The sequence below is a fragment of the Capra hircus genome, chromosome 12 (genome assembly GCF_001704415.2).
Source record: "Capra hircus breed San Clemente chromosome 12, ASM170441v1, whole genome shotgun sequence".
NCBI lineage: Eukaryota > Metazoa > Chordata > Mammalia > Artiodactyla > Bovidae > Capra > Capra hircus.
The window spans coordinates 13,570,695-13,591,707 of record NC_030819.1 but is presented as its reverse complement, the minus strand read 5'-3'; the positions used below and the strand labels follow the sequence as shown (position 1 = coordinate 13,591,707).

The 21,013-nt window shown below is 40.2% G+C and overlaps 1 protein-coding gene across 1 annotated transcript in view; it reads right to left on the bottom strand.

The window, feature by feature from the left end:
• The window catches only part of LOC102187779 (multidrug resistance-associated protein 4-like), a 210,362-nt gene that overhangs the window by 44,829 nt on the left and 144,520 nt on the right, over positions 1-21,013 (bottom strand). Inside the window, 3 exon segments of the mRNA XM_018056290.1 lie at positions 170-270; positions 10,186-10,296; positions 11,450-11,569. Of these exon segments, the coding sequence (XP_017911779.1) occupies positions 170-270; positions 10,186-10,296; positions 11,450-11,569 (332 nt within the window).

The following is a 21,013-nucleotide window of genomic DNA, read 5'->3' as shown; positions in this document are numbered from 1 at the left end:
TGAGCCACCAGGGAAGCCCTTAAGCAAATGGAGGAGAACATAAAAAAAAACTTTGTAAGATAATATTTTTTTTAAAAAAAAGGTTTTATTATTTTACATAATAATTGCTTTTATGCCATATAACAGCAAGGAGACCTGGAAAGGCTAAGAACAGAAAGATAAACATCACCATGTTCTCAACTTCGGCACTTTGCCTGACGCACCACTGGAACATCCCCGTGAGTGTGAGCGTGAGAGACAGGACCAGGCCAACCTGCCCGGGAGTCAAAGCTAAATGAGGAAGAAGAGGAATATGGTTAGTCTACTTCTCAACCCTTCACACAGCTCCTTCTGTCACTTAGAAGAGTCCTTTATGATTTTTATTGGAGTATAGTTCATTTACAAAGTTATGTTAGTTTCAGATGTACAGTGAAGTGAATCAGCCAGATATATACATATACTCTGCTCTTTTAAAATTATTTTCCCATATATGTCATTACAGAGTATTAAATAGAATCCCCTGTGCTATACAGTAGGTCCTTTTTAGTTATCTATTATATAGTAGTGAGAAGACTCCTTTCTACTATTTAAATCATTTGCATGTAATGATAGTATCACTCATAATATTACTTCTGTTGTATGAGACAATAATACAGTTTTAAAAAAAAAAACACTATGAGAGACTTCCCTAGTGGTCCAGTAGCTAAGACTCCAAACTCCCAATGTGGGGGGGCTCAGGTTCGATCCCTGGTCAGGCAACTAGACTCCACATGCCACAAATAAGAGTTCACATTCTGCAACTAAAGTCCTGCCTGTTATAAATAAGACTGAAGATCCCACATGCCCCAGCTAAGACCCAGCACAGCCAAATAAATAAGTAAATTTTAAAAATACATATATGAATTTAGAAAGAACTAACAAAGTTGTTGTTGTTAAGTCACTAAGTCATGTCTGACTCTGCGACACCATGGACTATAGCACCACAGGCTTCTCTGTCCTTTGTTACCTCCCAGAGGTTGCTCAAATTCATGTTCATTGAGTTCATGATGCTATCTAACCATCTTAGCCTCTGCCACCTCCGTCTCCTCCTGCCTTCAATCTTTCCCATATCACGGTCTTTTCTAATGAGTCAGCTCTTCGCATCAGGTAGCAAAAGTATTGGAGCTTCAGCATCCACATCAGTCCTCCAGTGAATATTCAGGGTTGATTTTTTTAGGATTTAATGATGTGATCTCCTTGCTGTCCAAGGGACTCTCGAGAGTCTTCTCCAACACTACAACTTGAAAGCATTAATTCCTTGGCCCTCAGCCTTCTTAATGGACCAAATTTACATCCATTGACAACTTTTACAGGACTACTAGAAAAAAACAGAGCTTTCACTATATGGAAATTTCTTGGCAAAGTGATGCCTCTGCTTTTTAACATTCTGAATAGATCTGTCATAGCTTTCCTTCCAAGAAGCAAACGTCTTTTCATTCATGGTTGCAGTCACGGTTTGCAGTGATTTTTGGAACCCAAGAATATAAAATCTGTCACTGCTTTCAGTCTTTTCCCATGAAGTGATGGGACTGGATGCCATGATCTTAGATCACTGAATGCTGAGATTTAAGCCAGCTTTTTCACTTGCTCTTTCACTTTCATCAAGAGGCTCTTCACTTTCTGTTCATTTTCTGCCATTAGAATGGTATATTCTGCATATCTGAGTTCAGTTCAGTTCAGTCACTCAGTCGTGTCCGACTCTTTGCAACCCTATGAATCGCAGCACGCCAGGCCTCCCTGTCCATCACCATCTCCCAGAGTTCACTCAGACTCATGTCCATCGAGTCCGTGATGCCATCCAGCCATGTCATCCTCTGTCATCCCCTTTTCCTCCTTCCCCCAAGCCCTCGGAGCATCAGAGTCTTTTCCAGTGAGTCAGCTCTTTGCATGAGGTGGCCAAAGTACTGGAGTTTCAGCTTTAGCATCATTCCTTCCAAAGAAATCCCAGGGTTGATCTCCTTCAGAATGGATTGGTTGGATCTCCTTGCAGTCCAAGGGACTCTCAACAGTCTTCTCCAATACCACAGTTCAAAAGAATCAATTCTTTGGCACTCAGCCTTCTTCACAGTCCAACTCTCACATCCATACATGACCACAGGAAAAACCATAGCCTTGAATAGATGGACCTTAGTCGGCAAAGTAATGTCTCTGATTTTTAATATACTATCTAGGTTGGTCATAACTTTTCTTCCAAGGAGTAAACGTCTTTTAATTTCATGGCTGCAGTCACCATCTGCAGTGATTTTGGAGCCCCAAAAAATAAAGTCTGACACTGTTTCCACTGTTTCCCCATCTATTTCCCATGAAGTGATGGGACCAGTTGCCATGATCTTCGTTTTCTGAATGTTGAGCTTTAAGCCAACTTTTTCACTCTCCTCTTTCACTTTCATCAAGAGGCTTTTTAGCTCCTCTTCACTTTCTGCCATAAGGGTGGTGTCATCTGCATATCTGAGGTGATTGATATTTCTCCCGGCAATCTTGATTCCAGCTTGTGTTTCCTCCAGTCCAGCATTTCTCATGATGTACTCTGCATGTAAGTTAAATAAGCAGGGTGGCAATATACAGCCTTGATGTACTCCTTTTCCTATTTGGAAACAGTCTGTTGTTCCATGTCCAGTTCTAACTGTTGCTTCCTGACCTGCATACAGATTTCTTAAGAGGCAGGTCAGGTGGTCTGGTATTCCCATCTCTTTCAGAATTTTCCACAGTTTATTGTGATCCACACAGTCAAAGGCTTTGGTATAGTCAATGAAGCAGAAATAGATGTTTTTCTGGAACTCTCTTGCTTTTTCCATGATCCAGCGGATGTTGGCAATTTGATCTCTGGTTCCTCTGCCTTTTCTAAAACCAACTTGAACATCGGGGAGTTCATGGTTCACATATTGCTGAAGCCTGGCTTGGAGAATTTTGAGCATTACTTTACTAGCATGTGAGATGAGTGTAATTGTGTGGTAGTTCGAGCATTCTTTGGCATTGCCTTTCTTTGGGATTGGAATGAAAACTGACCTTTTCCAGTCCTGTGGCCACTGCTGAGTTTTCCAACTTTGCTGGCATATTGAGTGCAGCACTTTCATAGCATCATCTGTCAGGATTTGAAACAGCTCAACTGGAATTCCCTCACCTCCACTAGCTTTGTTCATAGTGATGCTTTCTAAGGCCCACTTGACTTCACATTCCAAGATCTGGCTCTAGATTAGTGATCACATCATCATGACTATCTGGGTCATAAAGATCTTTTTTGTACAGTTCTTCCATGTATTCTTGCCCCCTCTTGTTAATATCTTCTGCTTCTGTTAGGTCCATACCATTTCTGTCCTTAATCGAGCCCATCTTGTTTCAAATGTTCCCTTGGTATCCCTAATTTTCTTGAAGAGATCTCTAGTTTTTCCCATTCTGTTCTTTTCCTCTATTTCTTTGCATTGATTGCTAAAGAAGGCTTTCTTATCTCTTCTTGCTAGTCTTTGGAACTCTGCATTCAGATGCTTATATCTTTCCTTTTCTCCTTTGCTTTTTGCTTCTCTTCTTTTCACAGCTATTTGTAAGGCCCCTCCAGACAGCCATTTGCTTTTTTGCATTTCTTTTCCATGGGGATGGTCTTGATCCCTGTCTCCTCTACAATGTCACGAACCTCATCCCATAGTTCACCAGGCACTCTATCTATCAGATCTAGGCCCTTAATCTTTTCTCACTTCCACTGCATAGTCATAAGGGATATGATTTAGGTCATACCTGAATGGTCTAGCAGTTTTCCCTACTTTCCTCAATTTAAGTCTGAATTTGGTAATAAGGAGTTCATGATCTGAGCCACAGTCAGCTCCTGGTCTTGTTTTTGTTGACTGTATAGAGCTTCTCCATCTTTGGCTGCATAGGTTATTGATATTTCTCCTGGAAATCTTAATTCCAGCTTGTGCTTTGTCCAGCCCAGCATTGCTCATGATGTACTCTGCATATAAAAATAAGCAGGGTGACAATATACAGCCTTGATGTACTCCTTTTCCTATTTGGAACCAGTCTGTTGTTCCATGTTCAGTTCTAACTGTTGCTTCCTGACCTTCATACAGATTTCTCAAGAGGCAGGTCAGGTGGTCTGGTATTCCCATCTCTCAGAATTTTCCACAGTTTATTGCAATCCACACAGTCAACGGCTTTCACATAGTCAAAAAAGCAGAAATATATGTTTTTCTGGAACTCTCTTGCTTCTTCAATGATCCAGTGGATGTTGGCAACTTGATCTCTGATGCCTTTTCTAAAAGCAGCTTGGACATTTGGAGGTTCACAGTTCACGTATTGCTTAAGCCTGGCTTGGAGAATTTTGAGCATTACTTTACTAGCATTTGAGATGACTGCAATTGTGCAGTAGTTTGACCATTCTTTGGGATTGGAATGAAAACTGACCTTTTCCAGTCCTGTGGCCACTGCTGAGTTTTCCAACTTTGCTGGCATATTGAGTGCAGCACTTTCACAGCATCATCTTTCAGGATTTGAAATAGCTCAACTGGAATTCAATCACCTACCCTAGCTTTGTTCATAGTGATGCTTCCTGAGGCCCACTTGACTTCACATTCCAGGATATCTGGCTCTAGGTGAGTGATCACACCATCGTGATTATCTGGGTCATGAAGATCTTTTTTGTACAGTTCTTCTGTGTATTCTTGCCACCTCTTCTTAATATCTTCTGCCTCTGTTAGGTCCATATCATTTCTGTTCTTTATCGAGCCCATCTTTGCATGAAATGTTCCCTTGGTATCTCTAATTTTCCTGAAGAGATCTCTATTCTTTCCCACTCTACTGCTTTCCTCTATTTCTTTGCATTGATCACTGAAGAAGGCTTTCTTATCTCTTCTTGTTAGTCTTTGGAACTCTGCATTCAGATGCTTATATCTTTCCTTTTCTCCTTTGCTTTTCACTTCTCTTCTTTTCACAGCTATTTGTAAGGCCTCCTCAGACAGCAATTTTGCTTTCTTGCATTTCTTTTTCTTGCGGATGGTCTTGATCCTGTTCCTGTACAATGTCATGAACCTCCGTTCATCAGGCACTCTGTCTATCAGATCTAGTCTCTTAAATCTATTTCTCACTTTCACTGTATAATCATAAGGGATTTGATTTAGGTCATACCTGACTGGTATAGTGGTTTTCACCACTTTCTTCAATTTCAGTCTGAATTTGATAATAAGGAATTCATGATCTGAGGCACACTCAGCTCCCGGTCTTGTTTTTGCTGACTGTATAGAGCTTCTCCAACTTTGTCTGCAAACAATATAATCAATCTGATTTCGGTGTTGACCATCTGGTGATGTCCATGTGTAAAGTCATCTCTTGTCTTGTTGGAATAGGGTGTTTGCTATGACCAGTGCATTCTCTTGGCAGAAGTCTATTAGCCTTCGCCTGCTTCATTCTGTACTCTAAGGCCAAATTTGCCTGTTACTCCAGGTGTTTCTTGATTTCCTACTGCCGCATTCCAGTCCCCTATAATGAAAAGGACATCTTTTTTGGGTGTTAATTCTAAAATATCTTGTAGGTCTTCATAGAACCGTTCAACTTCAACTTTTTCAGCATTACTGGTTGGGCATAGATTCAGATTACCGTGATATTAAATAAAAATAGTGACAACATACAGCTTCATCATACCCCTTTCCCAGTTTTAAACCAGTCCATTGTTCCATGCTTATTTAAGTTATATGCAGAGTATGAGAAATGCTGGGCTGGAGGAAGCACAAGCTGGTTCAACATTGCCAGGAGAAATATCAACAACCTCCGATATGCAGATGACACCACCCTTATGGCAGAAAGTGAAGAACTAAAGAGCCTCTTGATGAAAGTGAAAGAGGAGAGTGAAAAAGTTGGCTTAAAATTCAGCATTCAGAAAACTAAGATCATGTCATCTGGTCCCACCACTCATGGCAAATAGATGTGGAAACAGTGTCAGACTTTATTTTGGGGGGCTCCAAAATCAGTGAAGATGGTGATTGCAGCCATGAAATTAAAAGACGCTTACTCCTTGGAAGGAAAGTGATGACCAACCTAGACAGCATATTCAAAATCAGAGACATTACTTTGCCAACAAAGGTCCATCTAGTCAAGGTTATGGTTTTTCCATTGGTCATGTATGGATGTGAGAGCTGGGCTATAAAGAAAGCTGAGCACAGAAGAATTGATGCTTTTGAACTGTGGTGTTGGAGAAGACTCTTGAGAGTCCCTTGGACTGCAAGGAGATCCAACCAGTCCATCCTAAAGGAGATTAGTCCTGGGTGTTCATTGGAAGGACTGATGCTAAAGGTGAAACTCCAATACTTTGCCCTCCTGCTGTGAAAAACTGACTCATTTGAAAAGACCCTGATGCCGGAAAAGATTGAGGGCAGGAGGAGAAGGGGATGACAGAGGATGAGATGGTTGGATGGCATCACCGACACAATGGACTTGGGCTTGGGTGGACTCCGGGAGTTGGTGATGGACAGGGAGGCCTGGCGTGCTGCGGTTCATGGAGTCACAAAGAGTTGGACACGACTGAGCAACTGAACTGAACTGAATTGTTCCGTGTCCAGTTCTGTTTCTTCTTGATCTGCTTACAGGTTTCTCAGGAGACAGGTATGATGGTCGGTATTCCTATCTCTTTCAGAATTTTCCAGTTTATTGTGATCCACAGAGTCAAAGCCTTTCAACATAGTTTATGAATCAGATGGTTTTCCTGTAATTCCCTTGCTTTCTTTATGATCCAATAAATGTTGGCAATTTGATCTCTGGTTCCTCTGCCTTTTCTAAACCCAGTTTGTATATTTGGAAGTTCCCAGTTCACATACTGTTGAAATCTTGTTTGAAGGATTTTGCTCCTGCTCCTGCCTAGTCGCTTCAGTCATGTCCGACTCTGTGCAACCCCATAGACGGCAGCCCATCAGGCTCCCCCATCCCTGGGATTCTCCAGGCAAGAACACTTGAGTGGGTTGCCATTTGCTCCTCCAATGCATGAAAGTGAAAATTGAAAGTGAAGCCTCTCAGTCGTGTCCGACTCTTTGTGACCCCGTGGACTGCAGCCTACCAGGCTCCTCTGTCCATTGGATTTTTATTATAACCTTATTAGCATGTAAAATGAGTGCATTTGTATGACAGCTTGAACATTCTTTGGGATTGGAATGAAAGCTGATTTTCAGTCCTGTGGCCACTGCTGAGTTTTGCAAATTTGCTGGCATATTACATGAACAGCATCATCTTTTAGGATTTGAAATAACTAAGCTGGAATTCCATTACCTCCACTAACTTTGTTTGTAGTGATGCTTCCTAAGGTCCACTTGACTTCACTCTCCAGGATGTCTGGCTCAAGATGACTGACCACACAGTCGTGACTATCCAGGTCATTAAGATCTTTCTGGTACTGTTTTTCTATGTATTCTTTCCACCTCTTCCTAATCTCTTCTGTTTCCCTTAGGTCCTTAACATTTTTGTCCTTTGTCGTTTAATCCCACATGGATTGAGATACACTTGGCAGTATAATATAGTTGAGGATGCCATTGTTCAGATTTTTGTCCTTATGCTTCAATTATCATTATGTAACTTCACTTTCTACGCCCAATGTAGCTGCAGTTGAAATCACAAAAAGAAGGCAATGGATTCTAAGAGCCAGTGCTTTTAAATTTAACATATTACTCTCATTTTTCCATTATTAAAGACTGTGATACAGGGCTATTTCTATGGATAGTGAGGGATGGTGAATTCATGCTACACATTCCAACAACTGCTCATCTGGGACCCACAGAGCAGTGAGGATACTGTTTTTGCTATAGAGAATCTTCCTCAGACCCCTACAACCAAGGATTCCAAGTAGCCCAAAAACTAAAACCTAAAACCTAATCTGTACAAAAAGCTTAATAGTAAACCTGGTTCTCTCCATCTAGATATAGGACACTACCTGGGATGTTCAGAAGGTCATCTTGCTACAGTTATGTAGATCTCAACCCATTCAAAGAAAAATAAAAAGATAAAAGATCTCAATGAAGACATACTGTAAACAAGCAAACAAACAAGTAAACAACTCAAAAACAATCTACAGATTCAATGCCACCCCTATCAAATTACCAATGGCATTTTTCAGAGAATTAGAACAAAGAAATCTATATTTTGTATGGAAACACAAAATACCATGAATAGACAATGTAATCGTGAGAAAAACAAAGAAAAATGAAGCTAGGCGGAATCACGTGCCCTGTCTTCAGACTATACCACAAAGCTACAGTAATTGAAACAGTATTCTACTGGCACCAAAAACAGAAATATAGATCAATGGAATAGAACAGAAATTCCAGAGAAAAGCCCACGTACCTATGTCACCTATGGCAAAGGAAGCAAGAATACACAATGGAGAAAAGACAATTTCATTAATAACTGGTGCTGGGAAAACTGGACAGCTACATGTAAAAGAATAAAATCAGAACACTCCCTAAAATCATAAATAAAAGTAAACTCAAATAGATTACAGACATAAATGTAAGACCAGACACTAGAAGACTTTAAGATGAAAACATAGGGAGAACTCTCTCTGATATAAATTGCTGCAAGCTTTTTTACCCACCTCCTAGAGCAATAAAAATAAATAAAACACACACCAAAAAAAATGGGACTCAATTAAGCTTAAAAACTTTTGAACAGCCAAAAAAAAAAAAACATAAAAAATACCAAAGACAACCTGTAGAATGGGAGAAATATTTCCAAATGTAGTGACTGACAAGTGATTACTCTCCAAAATATACAAAGAGTTCATGCAGTTCAATATCAAAAATAAATAAGTAAACAGTCTAATCAAAAAATGGTCATAAGATTAAAACAAACATTCTCCAAAGAAGACATATTGATGGCCAAAAAGCACATGAAAAGATGGTCAACATCTCTAATTACTAGAAAAAGGCATATCAAAATTACAGTGAAAAAAAAAATTTTTTAAGCAAAAAACTACAGTGAAGTTTCTCCTCACACCAGTCAGAATGGGTTCAGAATGGGGAACACATGTATACCTGTGGCAGATTCGTGTTGATGTATGGCAAAACCAATACAATATTGTAAAGTAATTAACTTCCAATTAAAATAAATAAATTTATATTTTTTAAAAAAGTCTACAACAATAAGTACTGAAGAGGATGTGGAGAAAAGGGAACCCCCCTACACTGTTGGTGGGAATGTAAACTGATACAGCCACTATGGAGAACAATATGGAGGTTCCTTTAAAAAACTAAAAATAGAGCTACTATAAGATCCAGCAATCTCACTCCAGGGCATATACGGTTTCCAGAGAAAACCGTAATTTATAAGGATACATGGCACCCTAATATTCACTGCAGGACTATTTACAATAGCCAGGACATGGAAGCAACCTAAATGCTTGTCAACAGAGCAATGGACAAGGAAGATACGGTACCATACATACAATGGAATGTTACCCAGCCATAAAAACAAAAAAAAAGGGCAAAATAATGCCATTGGCAGCAACATGGCGTGCTGCAATTCATGGTGTCGCAAAGAGTCGGACACGACTGAGCGGCTGAACTGAACTGATAGCAGATTTATTTTGCTGTACATCAGAAACTAAGACAACAGTGTAAATTAACTATACCCCAGTAAAACTTAAGACAAAAATTAAAGAATGGCCTGAGTGAGCCAAAGCAGTGGCCTAAGACACCACAGGTCTGCTGGAGCAGGCATGTCATACCTGGGTTTTGCTCCTAAAGATTCCGAAAGTGAAAATCAGAAATTCTTTTCTAAAGGACTATTCATTTGAAGTATTAATCAAAACACAAATTACTAAAAAAAATACAGGCACCCCAATGTTTATGGAGTATGGAAAAAGAGTCTTTTAAAAAGTGGATATATGTGTAACAGATTCACTTGGCTATACACCTGAAGTCAACACATCATAAATCAACTATATGCCAATCAAAAAGAAATTTTTTAATGATCTCAATAGGACCTACTGTAAATAAATAAGTAAGAGTGAAAAAAGATAAAAGTTCTCATCAAGACACAAATTACTTCACATGGACACACTGTGGAGTCACATGCTGCAGACACTTTAATACAACTCATTAGAACCAAAGAGTATATATTAGACAAGATGAAAACAGTTTAATAACTACAAACAAAGCTATAAAATGTAAACATACCACAAATATTCATATTTGTACTTACATTCCACCATAATCAGGGCTCCAAAGGCAACAACAGTGACAAAGATGGCACAGGTGACATCCAGATACACAGCAAGCCAGCGGGACGTCGTCAAAAGCAGGAACCAAGCCTCTGGTTTGTGAATCATAACAAGTGTAATACATAAACAGGAAAACAATGTTAGCTGCTTTTCATGAGGGAGAGCATTTTCTTCAGTTAAGCTACAGAAGATTTTACACAAGATAGAACAGCAAAGTTATACACCTGTAACTTCAAAGGAACCTGAAGATTCCAGAAAACTAGGTTCAACACAAAACAACATATGGGACATGCAGGAATCGGTCCAGGAAGCATGCTTTGAAAACTTCAACCCATGGGTTATCAAGAAAAATACCATCACAGGAAAGAAGATGGAAAAACATCTCATTGGTGTGTTCCCTGCAGTGCTGGGCCTCAACATGAAGATCCTCCTCTCAGAGAGTCAGCTGTTCCAGCTCTGACAGCAGAGAGCATAGCTCCAGCACCTTCTGCCCTCTCTACAGGGCCTGAGGTGGTTATTCTTAGGAGCCAGTGTCCACACGACCATCAGCTAACAGGATCTGCATGTGGCTTTCAAATGCCATGTTATCTTCAAAATACACTAATGATTGGAAAGTTTGGCCAGGATTTTATAGACTTAGAGGAAATTCTGAATTTTCTACCTAGATGGAAAACAAACAAACTTCACTGATACAAAGCATAATCAAGTGGGTAGCAAATCAGGAACTTATTTTCCTCAATACTTCTACTACCTTCAATGTCTGCTCTCAAAAGAGTTGGCAAAGCACACCCTGAGGGGCAAGAACAGCCACCACTTGGTTCTGAAAATAAAATTTTATTGGCATACAGCCATTGACTAATGTATGATCTTTGCCTGTCTTTGTGCTACAATAGCAAAGATGAGTAGTTACAATAGAGACAGCACACAAAGCCTACAATATTTTCTATTTGGACCTTTGAAAAAAGAAAAGTTTACTGACTCCTGCCTTAAAGAGACAGACGTCCACAGGGCACAGTGATGGAAGGACAATGCAGGCCAGTCAGGGGAGAAAAGCAGGGCTGTGAGGGGGGGAACAGGGGAACATAGAGGAGATCCTGAGAGGAAGGGGTGGGGGAGACAGGTGTTCAGAGGGCCACGTGGGCTGACACACAGTGAGGTGCTGGCCAGCCAAGCCACCTGAATGGGAGTCAGCCTCAGAAGGCAGCACATCCCATCCTTAGAAGTCATCTCCAGAAACATACAGACCTGAGTGCAAATCCTGGTGTGCATCAAACAGCTCCTGAAACTTCTTTTTTGCTTTGTATGCCCGGATGGTCCAGAGTCCCTGGAGAGAAGATGATAAGTGGGAAAACACCAGGCTCCGAGCTGGGGAAGCAGAGACAGACACATGACAGAGAAAGTCAGGGAGGCTGGATGAGAGGAAACCAACTGCCTCCCAGGCTCTGTGGTCACATGTCCTGCCAAAGGAAATCCTCCACGTGACCCTCAAACTCCTGCTCACACCAAGCTTCACTTTAATGATCCGGGAATGAGAGATTCTCTTTGAAACTATCTTTGATCAAATTCAAAATCCCAGCTAGATTTAGATAACGAAGTTCTTTACTGGTTCTTTCATCAAGGTCCTCTCAAATATTCCTCCCTCCATATTCTTCTGGCATCTTTCCAGATGGACATTGCTCACAATTTTTTTAAAGTATACTGAAGTATATTTGATTTATAATAATCTGCTAGTTTCAGGTATGTAGTATAGTCATTCAGTTCTTTTCTCTGATTATATTCCATTATAGGTGATTACAAGATACTGAATAAAATTCTCTGTGCTTTACACTTAATCCTTGTTATCTATTTGATGTATTAATAGTAGTGTGTCTATTAATCCCATATTTCTAATTTGCTCCTCACTCTTTCCCAATGCCCTTTGGTAACCACAAGTTTGTTTTTTATGCCTCTGAGTCTATTTCTAGTTTGTGTATAGATTCATTTGTATTATTTTTAGATTCCATGTATAAGTGATAACATATGTGTCTTTCTCTGACTTATTTTACTAATAATAATATTCCCTAAGTCCATCAATGTTGCTGCAAATGGTAACATTTCATTCTTTTTCATGGGTGACTAATTACTGTTCACTAATTTTTGAATCAGTAGCATTTTAAAATTTAATTCCTCATTAGAGTCCTCACCACACTGAACTTTGGTAAGCCACCTGTGTTTTGTTCCACCTTAGATGAGTAACCTAAGGGCTGGGATAGAGTCAGTACATGCCCCACCCTGGACCACAGCCAGACCCAAGACAGGGTGAGACGAGTAAGGGAGGGGACAGTCTGCCACCTCCCCCGTCCTGGGCCTCTCCCTGCACCTGCTCCAGGAGCCTCTGTGTGGGTCACGGAGCACCTGGCACTGCACTGCCCTTGTGCCCACAGGACCCGACAGATGAAGAGCCTTTGAATGGTCTTGACTTCTGCCCTGGGAACCTGATAGATGTTTTTGTATCTGCCTGTTGGACACCTGTCCTGTTGTTTGGAGGGCACTGTGGCACATGACACTGACATCACTCTATTAGAATCTGACAGCGGCCTCGGTGTCCATCTTTTGAGTGACTTCATGTGGTTTGGGGCCTGATGTCACATGACTGCCCATTCATTTCCTGCCATCGTCTCTAAGAGCACATTGACCATGAGCACCAGGGTGAGGCTCTTGCCTGTCAAGGAACAGCTGGGCTGCAGGCTGCCAGGCAGGAAGGACCCTTACATTTCTCATTCCCCACCATGAACAAGGATGTTACTTGCTATTGCCAGGGGCACATAGTGAGCCTCTGACCTCTGTCTGGGATGAGTGATAACTTGTGCTGTATCAGCAGGAAATACTGACATCACTTTTTACCTGTGTGTATCCTAGAGAAGATTTGTTAGTACAACTAGGTTGTTTATGGGAAGTTAGTAATGCATCTTACATGAGGCTACAGAGATTTTATAAAATGATGGGGGAAAGAAACCAGGGGAAACTCCAGACTAATTTCAGGTCCTCACTCCTTAGTCCAGTATCTGAATGCCTGCCTGGTGACAGTTCAGTCAGTACAGACGTGCACCTGGGCACTGCACATTTGGAGGGGTTGAGGTACAAACAAGTAAAAACACAGAACCTGCCCTTGTGTTTAGTGTCCCCATTTCTATAAAGAAGGAAGGAGAAGGGGCGGTCCTAAGATGGCAGAGGAATAGGAAGGGGAGACCACTTTCTCCCCCACAAATTCATCAAAAGATCCTTTGAATGCTGTACAAATTCCACAAAACAACTTCTGAATGCTGGCGGAGGACAGGCACCCAGAAAGGCAGCCCATTCTCTTTGAAAGGTGGTCACCTCTATCTCCTCCCTCCCTCTTCTCTTCTCTGCCTAACTCTGTGGATCTCTTTGATGTTCCAGGCTGTAGAGAACACTTAGGGAACTGATTGCTGGTTAGATGGTTTCTCTTCTTTTGACTCCCCCTCTTCTCCTCCTGGTCACCTCTATCTCCCTCCTCCTTCTTCTCTTCTCCATGTAACTCTGTGAATCTTTCTGGGTATCCCTCACCATGGAGAATCTTTTCACCATTAACCTAGATGTTTTATCATTGGCACTGTATGGATGGAAAAGTCTTGAGGCTACTGTAAGAATAACTGAAAGCCAGAGGCAAGAGGCTTAAATCCAAAACCCGAGAACACCAGAAAACTCCTGACTCCATGGAACATTCATCAACAAGACCTCATCCAAAAGCCTCCATACCTACAGTGAAACCAAGCTCTACCCAAGAGCCAACAAGTTTCAGAGCAAGACATACATACCAAGCTAATTCTCCAACAATGTAGGAACATAACCCCAAGCATTAAAATACACGTGGCCAAAAGTCACACTAAACCCATGCTGCTGCTGCTGCTGCTAAGTCACCCATAGACACCTCAAAATTCACTACTGGACAGTTCACTGCACTCCAGAGAGAAGAGATCCAGCTCCACCCACCAGAACACCAATGCAAGCTTCCCTAACCAGGAAACCTTGACAAGTCTCTCATCCAGCCACACCCACAGGGAGGAACCGTCACAATAAAGAGGAACCACAAAATTCCAGCATACAGAAAGGCCACCCCAAACACAGCAATCTAAACAAGATGAAAAGGCAGAGAAATATTCAGCAGGTAAAGGAACATGATAAATGCCCACCAAACCAAACAAAAGAGGAGGAAATAGGGAGTCTACTTCAAAATGAATTCAGAATAATGATCTGAATGATCAGTAAAAATGATCCAAAATCTTGAAAATAAAATGGAATTACAGATAAATAGTCTGGAGACAAGGACTGAGAAGATGCAAGAAAATTTTAACAAGGACTTAGAAGAAATAAAAAAGAGTAAATCAATAATGAATGATGCAATAACTGAGACCAAAGCACCCTAGAGGGAACCAACAGTAGAATAACTGAGGCAGAAAATAAGATAAATGAGGTGGAAGAGAGAATGGTAGAAATAAATAAGGCAGAAAGGAAAAAAGAAAAAAGAATTAAAAGAAATGAGGACAACATCAGAGACCTCTGGGACAATGTTAAACACCCCAACATTCGAATCATAGGAGTCCTAGAAGAAGACAAAAAGAAAGGCCATGAAAAAATGCTTTAGGAGATAATAGTTGAAAACTTCCCTAAAATGGAGAAGGAAATAGTCACCAAAGTTCAAGAAACCCAGAGAGTCTCAAACAGGATAAAACCAAGGCAAAACACCCCATGACACATATTAATCAAATTAACAAACATCAAACACAAAGAACAAATATTAAAAGCAGCAAGGGAAAAACAACAAATAACACACAAGGGGATTCCCATAAGGATAACAGCTGATTTTTTAATAGAAACTCCTCAGGCTAGAAGGGAATGACAGGACATACTTAAAGTGATGAAAGAGAAAAGCCTACAACCCAGATTACTATACCCAGAAAGGATCTCATTCAAATATGAAGGAGAAATCAAAAGCTTTAAAGACATGCAAAAGCTGAGAGAATTCAGCACCACCAAACCAGCTCTTCAACAAATACTAAAGGATCTTCTCTAGACAGAAAACACAGAAAAGGTTTATAAACTCAAACCCAAAACAACAAAGTAAACGGCAACAGGATCATACCTATCAATAATTACCTTAAATGTAAATGGGATGAATGCCCCAACCAAAAGACATAGTCTGGCAGAATGGATACAAAAACAAGACCCCTATATATGCTGTTTACAAGAGACCCACCTCAAAACAAGGGACACATACTGACCGAAAGTGAAGGGCTGGAAAAATATATTTCATGCAAATGGGGACCAAAAGAAAGCAGGGGTAGCAATACTCATATCAGATAAAATAAACTTTGAAATAAAGGATGTGAAAAGAGACAAAGAAGGACACTACATAATGATCAAGGATCAATCCAAGAATAAAGCATAACAATTATAAATATATATGCACCCAACTAGGACCACCGTGGAGAAGGCAATGGCACCCAACTCCAGTACTCTTGCCTGGAAAATCCCATGGATGGAGAAGCCTGGCAGGCTGCAGTCCATGAGGTCGCTAAGAGTTGGACACGACTGAGCAATTTCACTTTGGCTTTTCACTTTCATGCATTGGAGAAGGAAATGGCAACCCACTCCAGTGTTCTTGCCTGGAGGATCCCAGGGTGGGCTGCCGTCTATGGGGTCGCACAGACTCGGACATGACTGAAGTGACTTAGCAGCAGCAGGAGCACCGCAATATGTAAGGCAAATGCCAACAAGTATGAAAGGGGAAATTAACAGTAACACAATAGTCATAGACTTTAATAAACCAGTCACACTTATGGATAGAAACAGAAAATTAGCAAGCAAACACAAACTTTAAATGATACAATGGACCAGTTAGACATCATTGATATCTATAGGACATTTCACCCCAAAACAATGAACTTCATCTTTTTCTCAAGTGCACATGGACCCTTCTTCAGGATAGATCACATCCTGAGCCATAAATCTATCCTTGGTAAATTCAAAAAAAATGAAATCATTCCAAGCATCTTTTCTGACCACAATGCAGTAAGATTAGATCTCAATTACAGGAGAAAAACAATTTAAAATTCCAACATATGGAGGCTGAACAACACGGTGCTGAATAGCCAACAAATCACAGAAGAAATTAAAAAAGAAATCAAAATGCCCATAGAAACAAATCAAAATGAAAACACAACAACCCAAAACCTATATGATTCAGTAAAAGCAGTGCTAAGGGGAAGGTTCATAGCAATACAAGTTTACCTCAAGAAACAAGAGAAAAATCAAATAAATAACCTAAGTCTACACCTAAAGCAACTAGAAAAAGAAGAAATGAAGAACCCCAGGGTTAGTAGAAGGAAAGGAATCATAAAAAATAGGGCAGAAATTAATGAAAAAGAAACAAAGGAGACTATAGCAAAAATCAACAAAACTAAAAACTGGTTCTCTGAGAGGATAAATAAAATAGACAAACCATTAGCCAGACTCATCAAGAAAAACAGGGGAAAGAATCAAATCAACAAAATTAGAAATGAAAATGGAGCAATCACAACAGACAACACAGAAATACAAAGGATCATAAGAGACTACTATCAGCAACTATATGACAATAAAATGGACAACTTAGGAGAAATGGATAAATTCTTAGAAAAGTATAACTTTCCAAAACTGAATCAGGAGGAAATAGAAAATCTTAACAGACCCATCACAAGCATGGAAATGGAAACTGTAATCAGAAATCTCCAACAAACAAAAGCCCAGGACTTCACAGGTGAATTCTAACAAAAATTTAGAGAACAGCTAATACCTATTCTACTCAAACTCTTCCAGAAAATTGAAGAGGAAGATAAACATCCAAACTCATTCTATGAGGCTGCCATCACCCTAATACCAAAACCAGACAAAGATGCCACAAAAAGAGAAAACTACAGGTGAATATCACTGACAAACATAGATGCAAAAATCCTCAACAAAATTCTAGCAAACAGAATCCAACAGCATATTAAAAAGATCACACATCATGACCAAGTGGGCTTTATCCCAGGGTTGCAAGGATTCTTCAATATTCAAAAATTAATCAATCAATGTGTGATATACTACATTAACAAATTGAAAGATATAAACCATATGATTATCTCAGTAGAAACAGAGAGAGCCTTTGACAAAACTCAACACCCATTTATACTAAAAATCCTCCAGAAAGCAGGCATAGAAAGAACATATCTCAACATAATAAAAGCTATATATGACAAACCCACAGTAAACATTATCCTCAGTGATGAAAAAATGAAAGCATTTACCCTAAAATCAGGAATAAGACAAGGGTGCCCACTCTCACCACTACTATTCAACATAGTTTTGGAAGCTTTAGCCACAACACTCAGAGAAGAAAAAGAAATAAAAGGAATCCAGATTGGAAAAGGAGACATAAAACTCTCACTGTTTGCAGATGACATGTTCCTATGCATAGAAAACCCTAAAAACACCACCAGAAAATTACTAGAGCTAATCAATGAATATAGTAGAGTTGCAGAATATAAAATCAACACACAGAAATTCCTTGCATTCCAATACAATAACAATGAGAAAACAGAGAAATAAAGGAAACAATTCCATTCACCATTGCAATGAAAAGAATAAAATGCTTAGGAATAAATCTACATAAAGAGAAAAAAGACTTGAATATAGAAAACTATAAAACACTGATGAAAGAAATTAAAGATGACACAAATAGAGGGAGAAATATACCATGTTCATGGATCAGAAGAATCAATATAGTGAAAATGAGTATAGTACTCAAAGCCATCTATAGAGTCAATGCAATCCCTATCAAGCTACCAATGGTATTTTCCAGAGAACTACAACAAATAATTTCACAATTTATATGGAAATACAAAAAACCTCGAATAGTCAAAGCAATCTTTTTTAAAAAAAAATTTATTTTTACTTTATTTTACTTTACAATACTGTATTGGTTTTGCCATACATTGACATGAATCCACCAAGGAAAGAAGAATGGAACTGGAGGAATCAACCTGCCTGACTTCAGGCTCTACTACAAAGCTAGAGTCATCAAGACAGTATGGTACTGGCACAAAGTACTATAGATCAATGGAACAAAATAGAAAGCCCAGAGATAAACCCATGCACCTCTGGATAACTTATCTTTGACAAAGGAGGCAAGAATACACAATGGAGAAAAGACGATCTCTTTAACAAGTGGTGCTGGGAAAACTGGTCAGCCACTTGTAAAAGAATGAAACTAGAACACTAATACCATACACAAAAATAAACTCAAAATGGATTAAAGATCTAAATGTAAGACCAGAAACTATAAAACTCCTAGAGGAAAACATAGGCAAAACACTCTCTGACATAAATCACAGCAGGATCCTCTATGACCCACCTGCCAGAGTAATGGAAATAAAAGCAAAAATAAACAAATGGGACCCAATTAAAATTAAAAGCTTTTGCACAGCAAAGGAAACTATAAGTAAGGTGAAAAGACAGCCTTCAGAATGGGAGAAAATAATATCAAATGAAGCAACTGACAAAGAATTAATCTCAAAAATATACAAGCAACTCCTACAGCTCAACTCCAGAAAAATAAACGACCCAATCAAAAAATGGGCCAAAGAACTAAATAGACATTTCTCCAAAGAAGACATACTGATGGCTACCAGACACATGAAAAGACTCTCAACATCACTCACTATCAGAGAAATGCAAATCAAAACCACAACAAGGTACCATCTCATGCCAGTCAGAATGGCTGCTATCCAAAAGTCTACAAACAATAAATGCTGGAGAGGGTGCAGAGAAAAGGGAACCCTCTTACACTGTTGGTGGGAATACAAACTAGTATAGCCACTATGAAGAACAGTGTGGAGATTCCTTTAAAAACTTCAAATAGAACTGCCATATGACTCAGCAATCCCACTGCTAGGAATACATACTGAGGAAATCAGAATTGAAAGAGACACGTGTACCCCAATGTTCACTGCAGCACTGTTTACAATAGCTAGGACATGGAAGCAACCTATATGTCCATTGGTGGATGAATGGTAAGAAAGTTATGGTACATATTCAAAATGGAATATTACTCAGCTATTAAAAAGAATACATTTGAATCAGTTCTAATGAGGTGGATGAAACTGGAGCCTGTTATACAGAGTGGAATAAGTCAGAAAGAAAAACACCAATACAGTATATTAATGCATATATGTGGAATTAAGAAAGATGGTTACAATGATCCTATATGTGAGACAAAAAAGAGACACAGATGTAAAGAACAGACTTTGGACTCTGTGGGAGAAGGCGAGGGTGGGGTGATTTGAGAGAATAGTATTGAAATGTGTATATTACCATATATGAAATAGATCGCCAGTCCATGTTCAATGCATGAGACAGGGTGCTCACGTCCAGTGTACTGGGATGACCCTGAGGGGTGGGATGGGGAAGGAGGTGGGAGGGGGGTTCAGGATGGGGGGCACATGTACACCCTTGGCTGATTCATGTCAATGTATGACAAAAAACACTACAATATGGTGAAGTAATTAGCCTCCAATTAAAATTAATTAATTAATTTTTAAAAAGAAAGATGGAAGGAAGGAGCTGGCTTCCTCTTGTAAGTCACTGGGGCTCAGAGAGGGTGGAAAGCCCTGGGCTAGGGGAGGACAGCCTGGGCTAGGGGCCAGGTGACCATCCACTCAGCCCTGAGTGGGACTCTTTCCTGCCTGGGACATCTGACCAGGAACCTAACTGTTAGGGACCATCAGCTGTAATATTGCTTTAAGGAAAAACCCTTCTCTGAACAGTGACACGTTCTAACCTTTCCCCTTTTTACTTCATTTAGGCACAGAGTTGAAAGTGATTCAGTGATGCTTTTGATCATCCAGTTGGGTACCTGTGTTCTCATTTCAGCATCCACACTGCTCTCTCTCTTCACTCTATTGAGTAACTTTTTAGCTGCCTATAACTTTGTGTTGTAAGAGCAACATAAACTCAGATTAAGCTCAAGCTCCAAATAAGAAATTCTGGGAGATCTGTTCAGGTCTTTTCTGCATCCCTACAGATGTCCCAACCACCCCCAGAAGTCAGCCAGTCTGGACACTGGGTGCTTACAGGGATGATACAGGTGAATTCTGGGGCCCATCACCCTGTCAGGAGGATCTGAAAACCCAGCTCCAGAAAGTGGAGAAAACTCACTAGAACCAGGCTCCCATTTCCACTCCACAGAGAGCGACATCAACACTGTTCATCACAGACAGGGCTTCTGAGCAGGAAGCAGATGTGGAGGTTCCCCCAGGGAGAGTCCTGGAGTGAACTCTTCAGTGTGGCCTCCCTCATCTGCTTCCCTGTCAGGAGATCAAAGTGCAGCTGATTCTCTCCAGCAGGGATGGAAGGTGGGGTCAACTTTAGAAGTCAGGTATTATCTCAGCCTGGAACACCAGGGAACCCAAACACCCCATCACCTACTTCACCTCAAAGCCAAGAGTTATAGGCCAAGGGAATCTGGACCCATGAAAATCTATCCTGTTTCTTTCAAATCTCACTTAGGGCTAAGCAGAATGCCAGGATAAGTGAACTGGAAGGTCTGCCAAAAAGTTAAGTAGTACTGGGGGAGAGGGGATGTCAAGGCTCTGTTGTTATGTTGCCCAAAGTAGCATCTTTTTGCCACAAGCACTGAGCTCGCTATCCTGAAGCAGACTATGTCACAGCCATAGCATCAGCCCACAGTCACAGACGTGTAAACCTATAGTTCACAGGACTGACAACTGT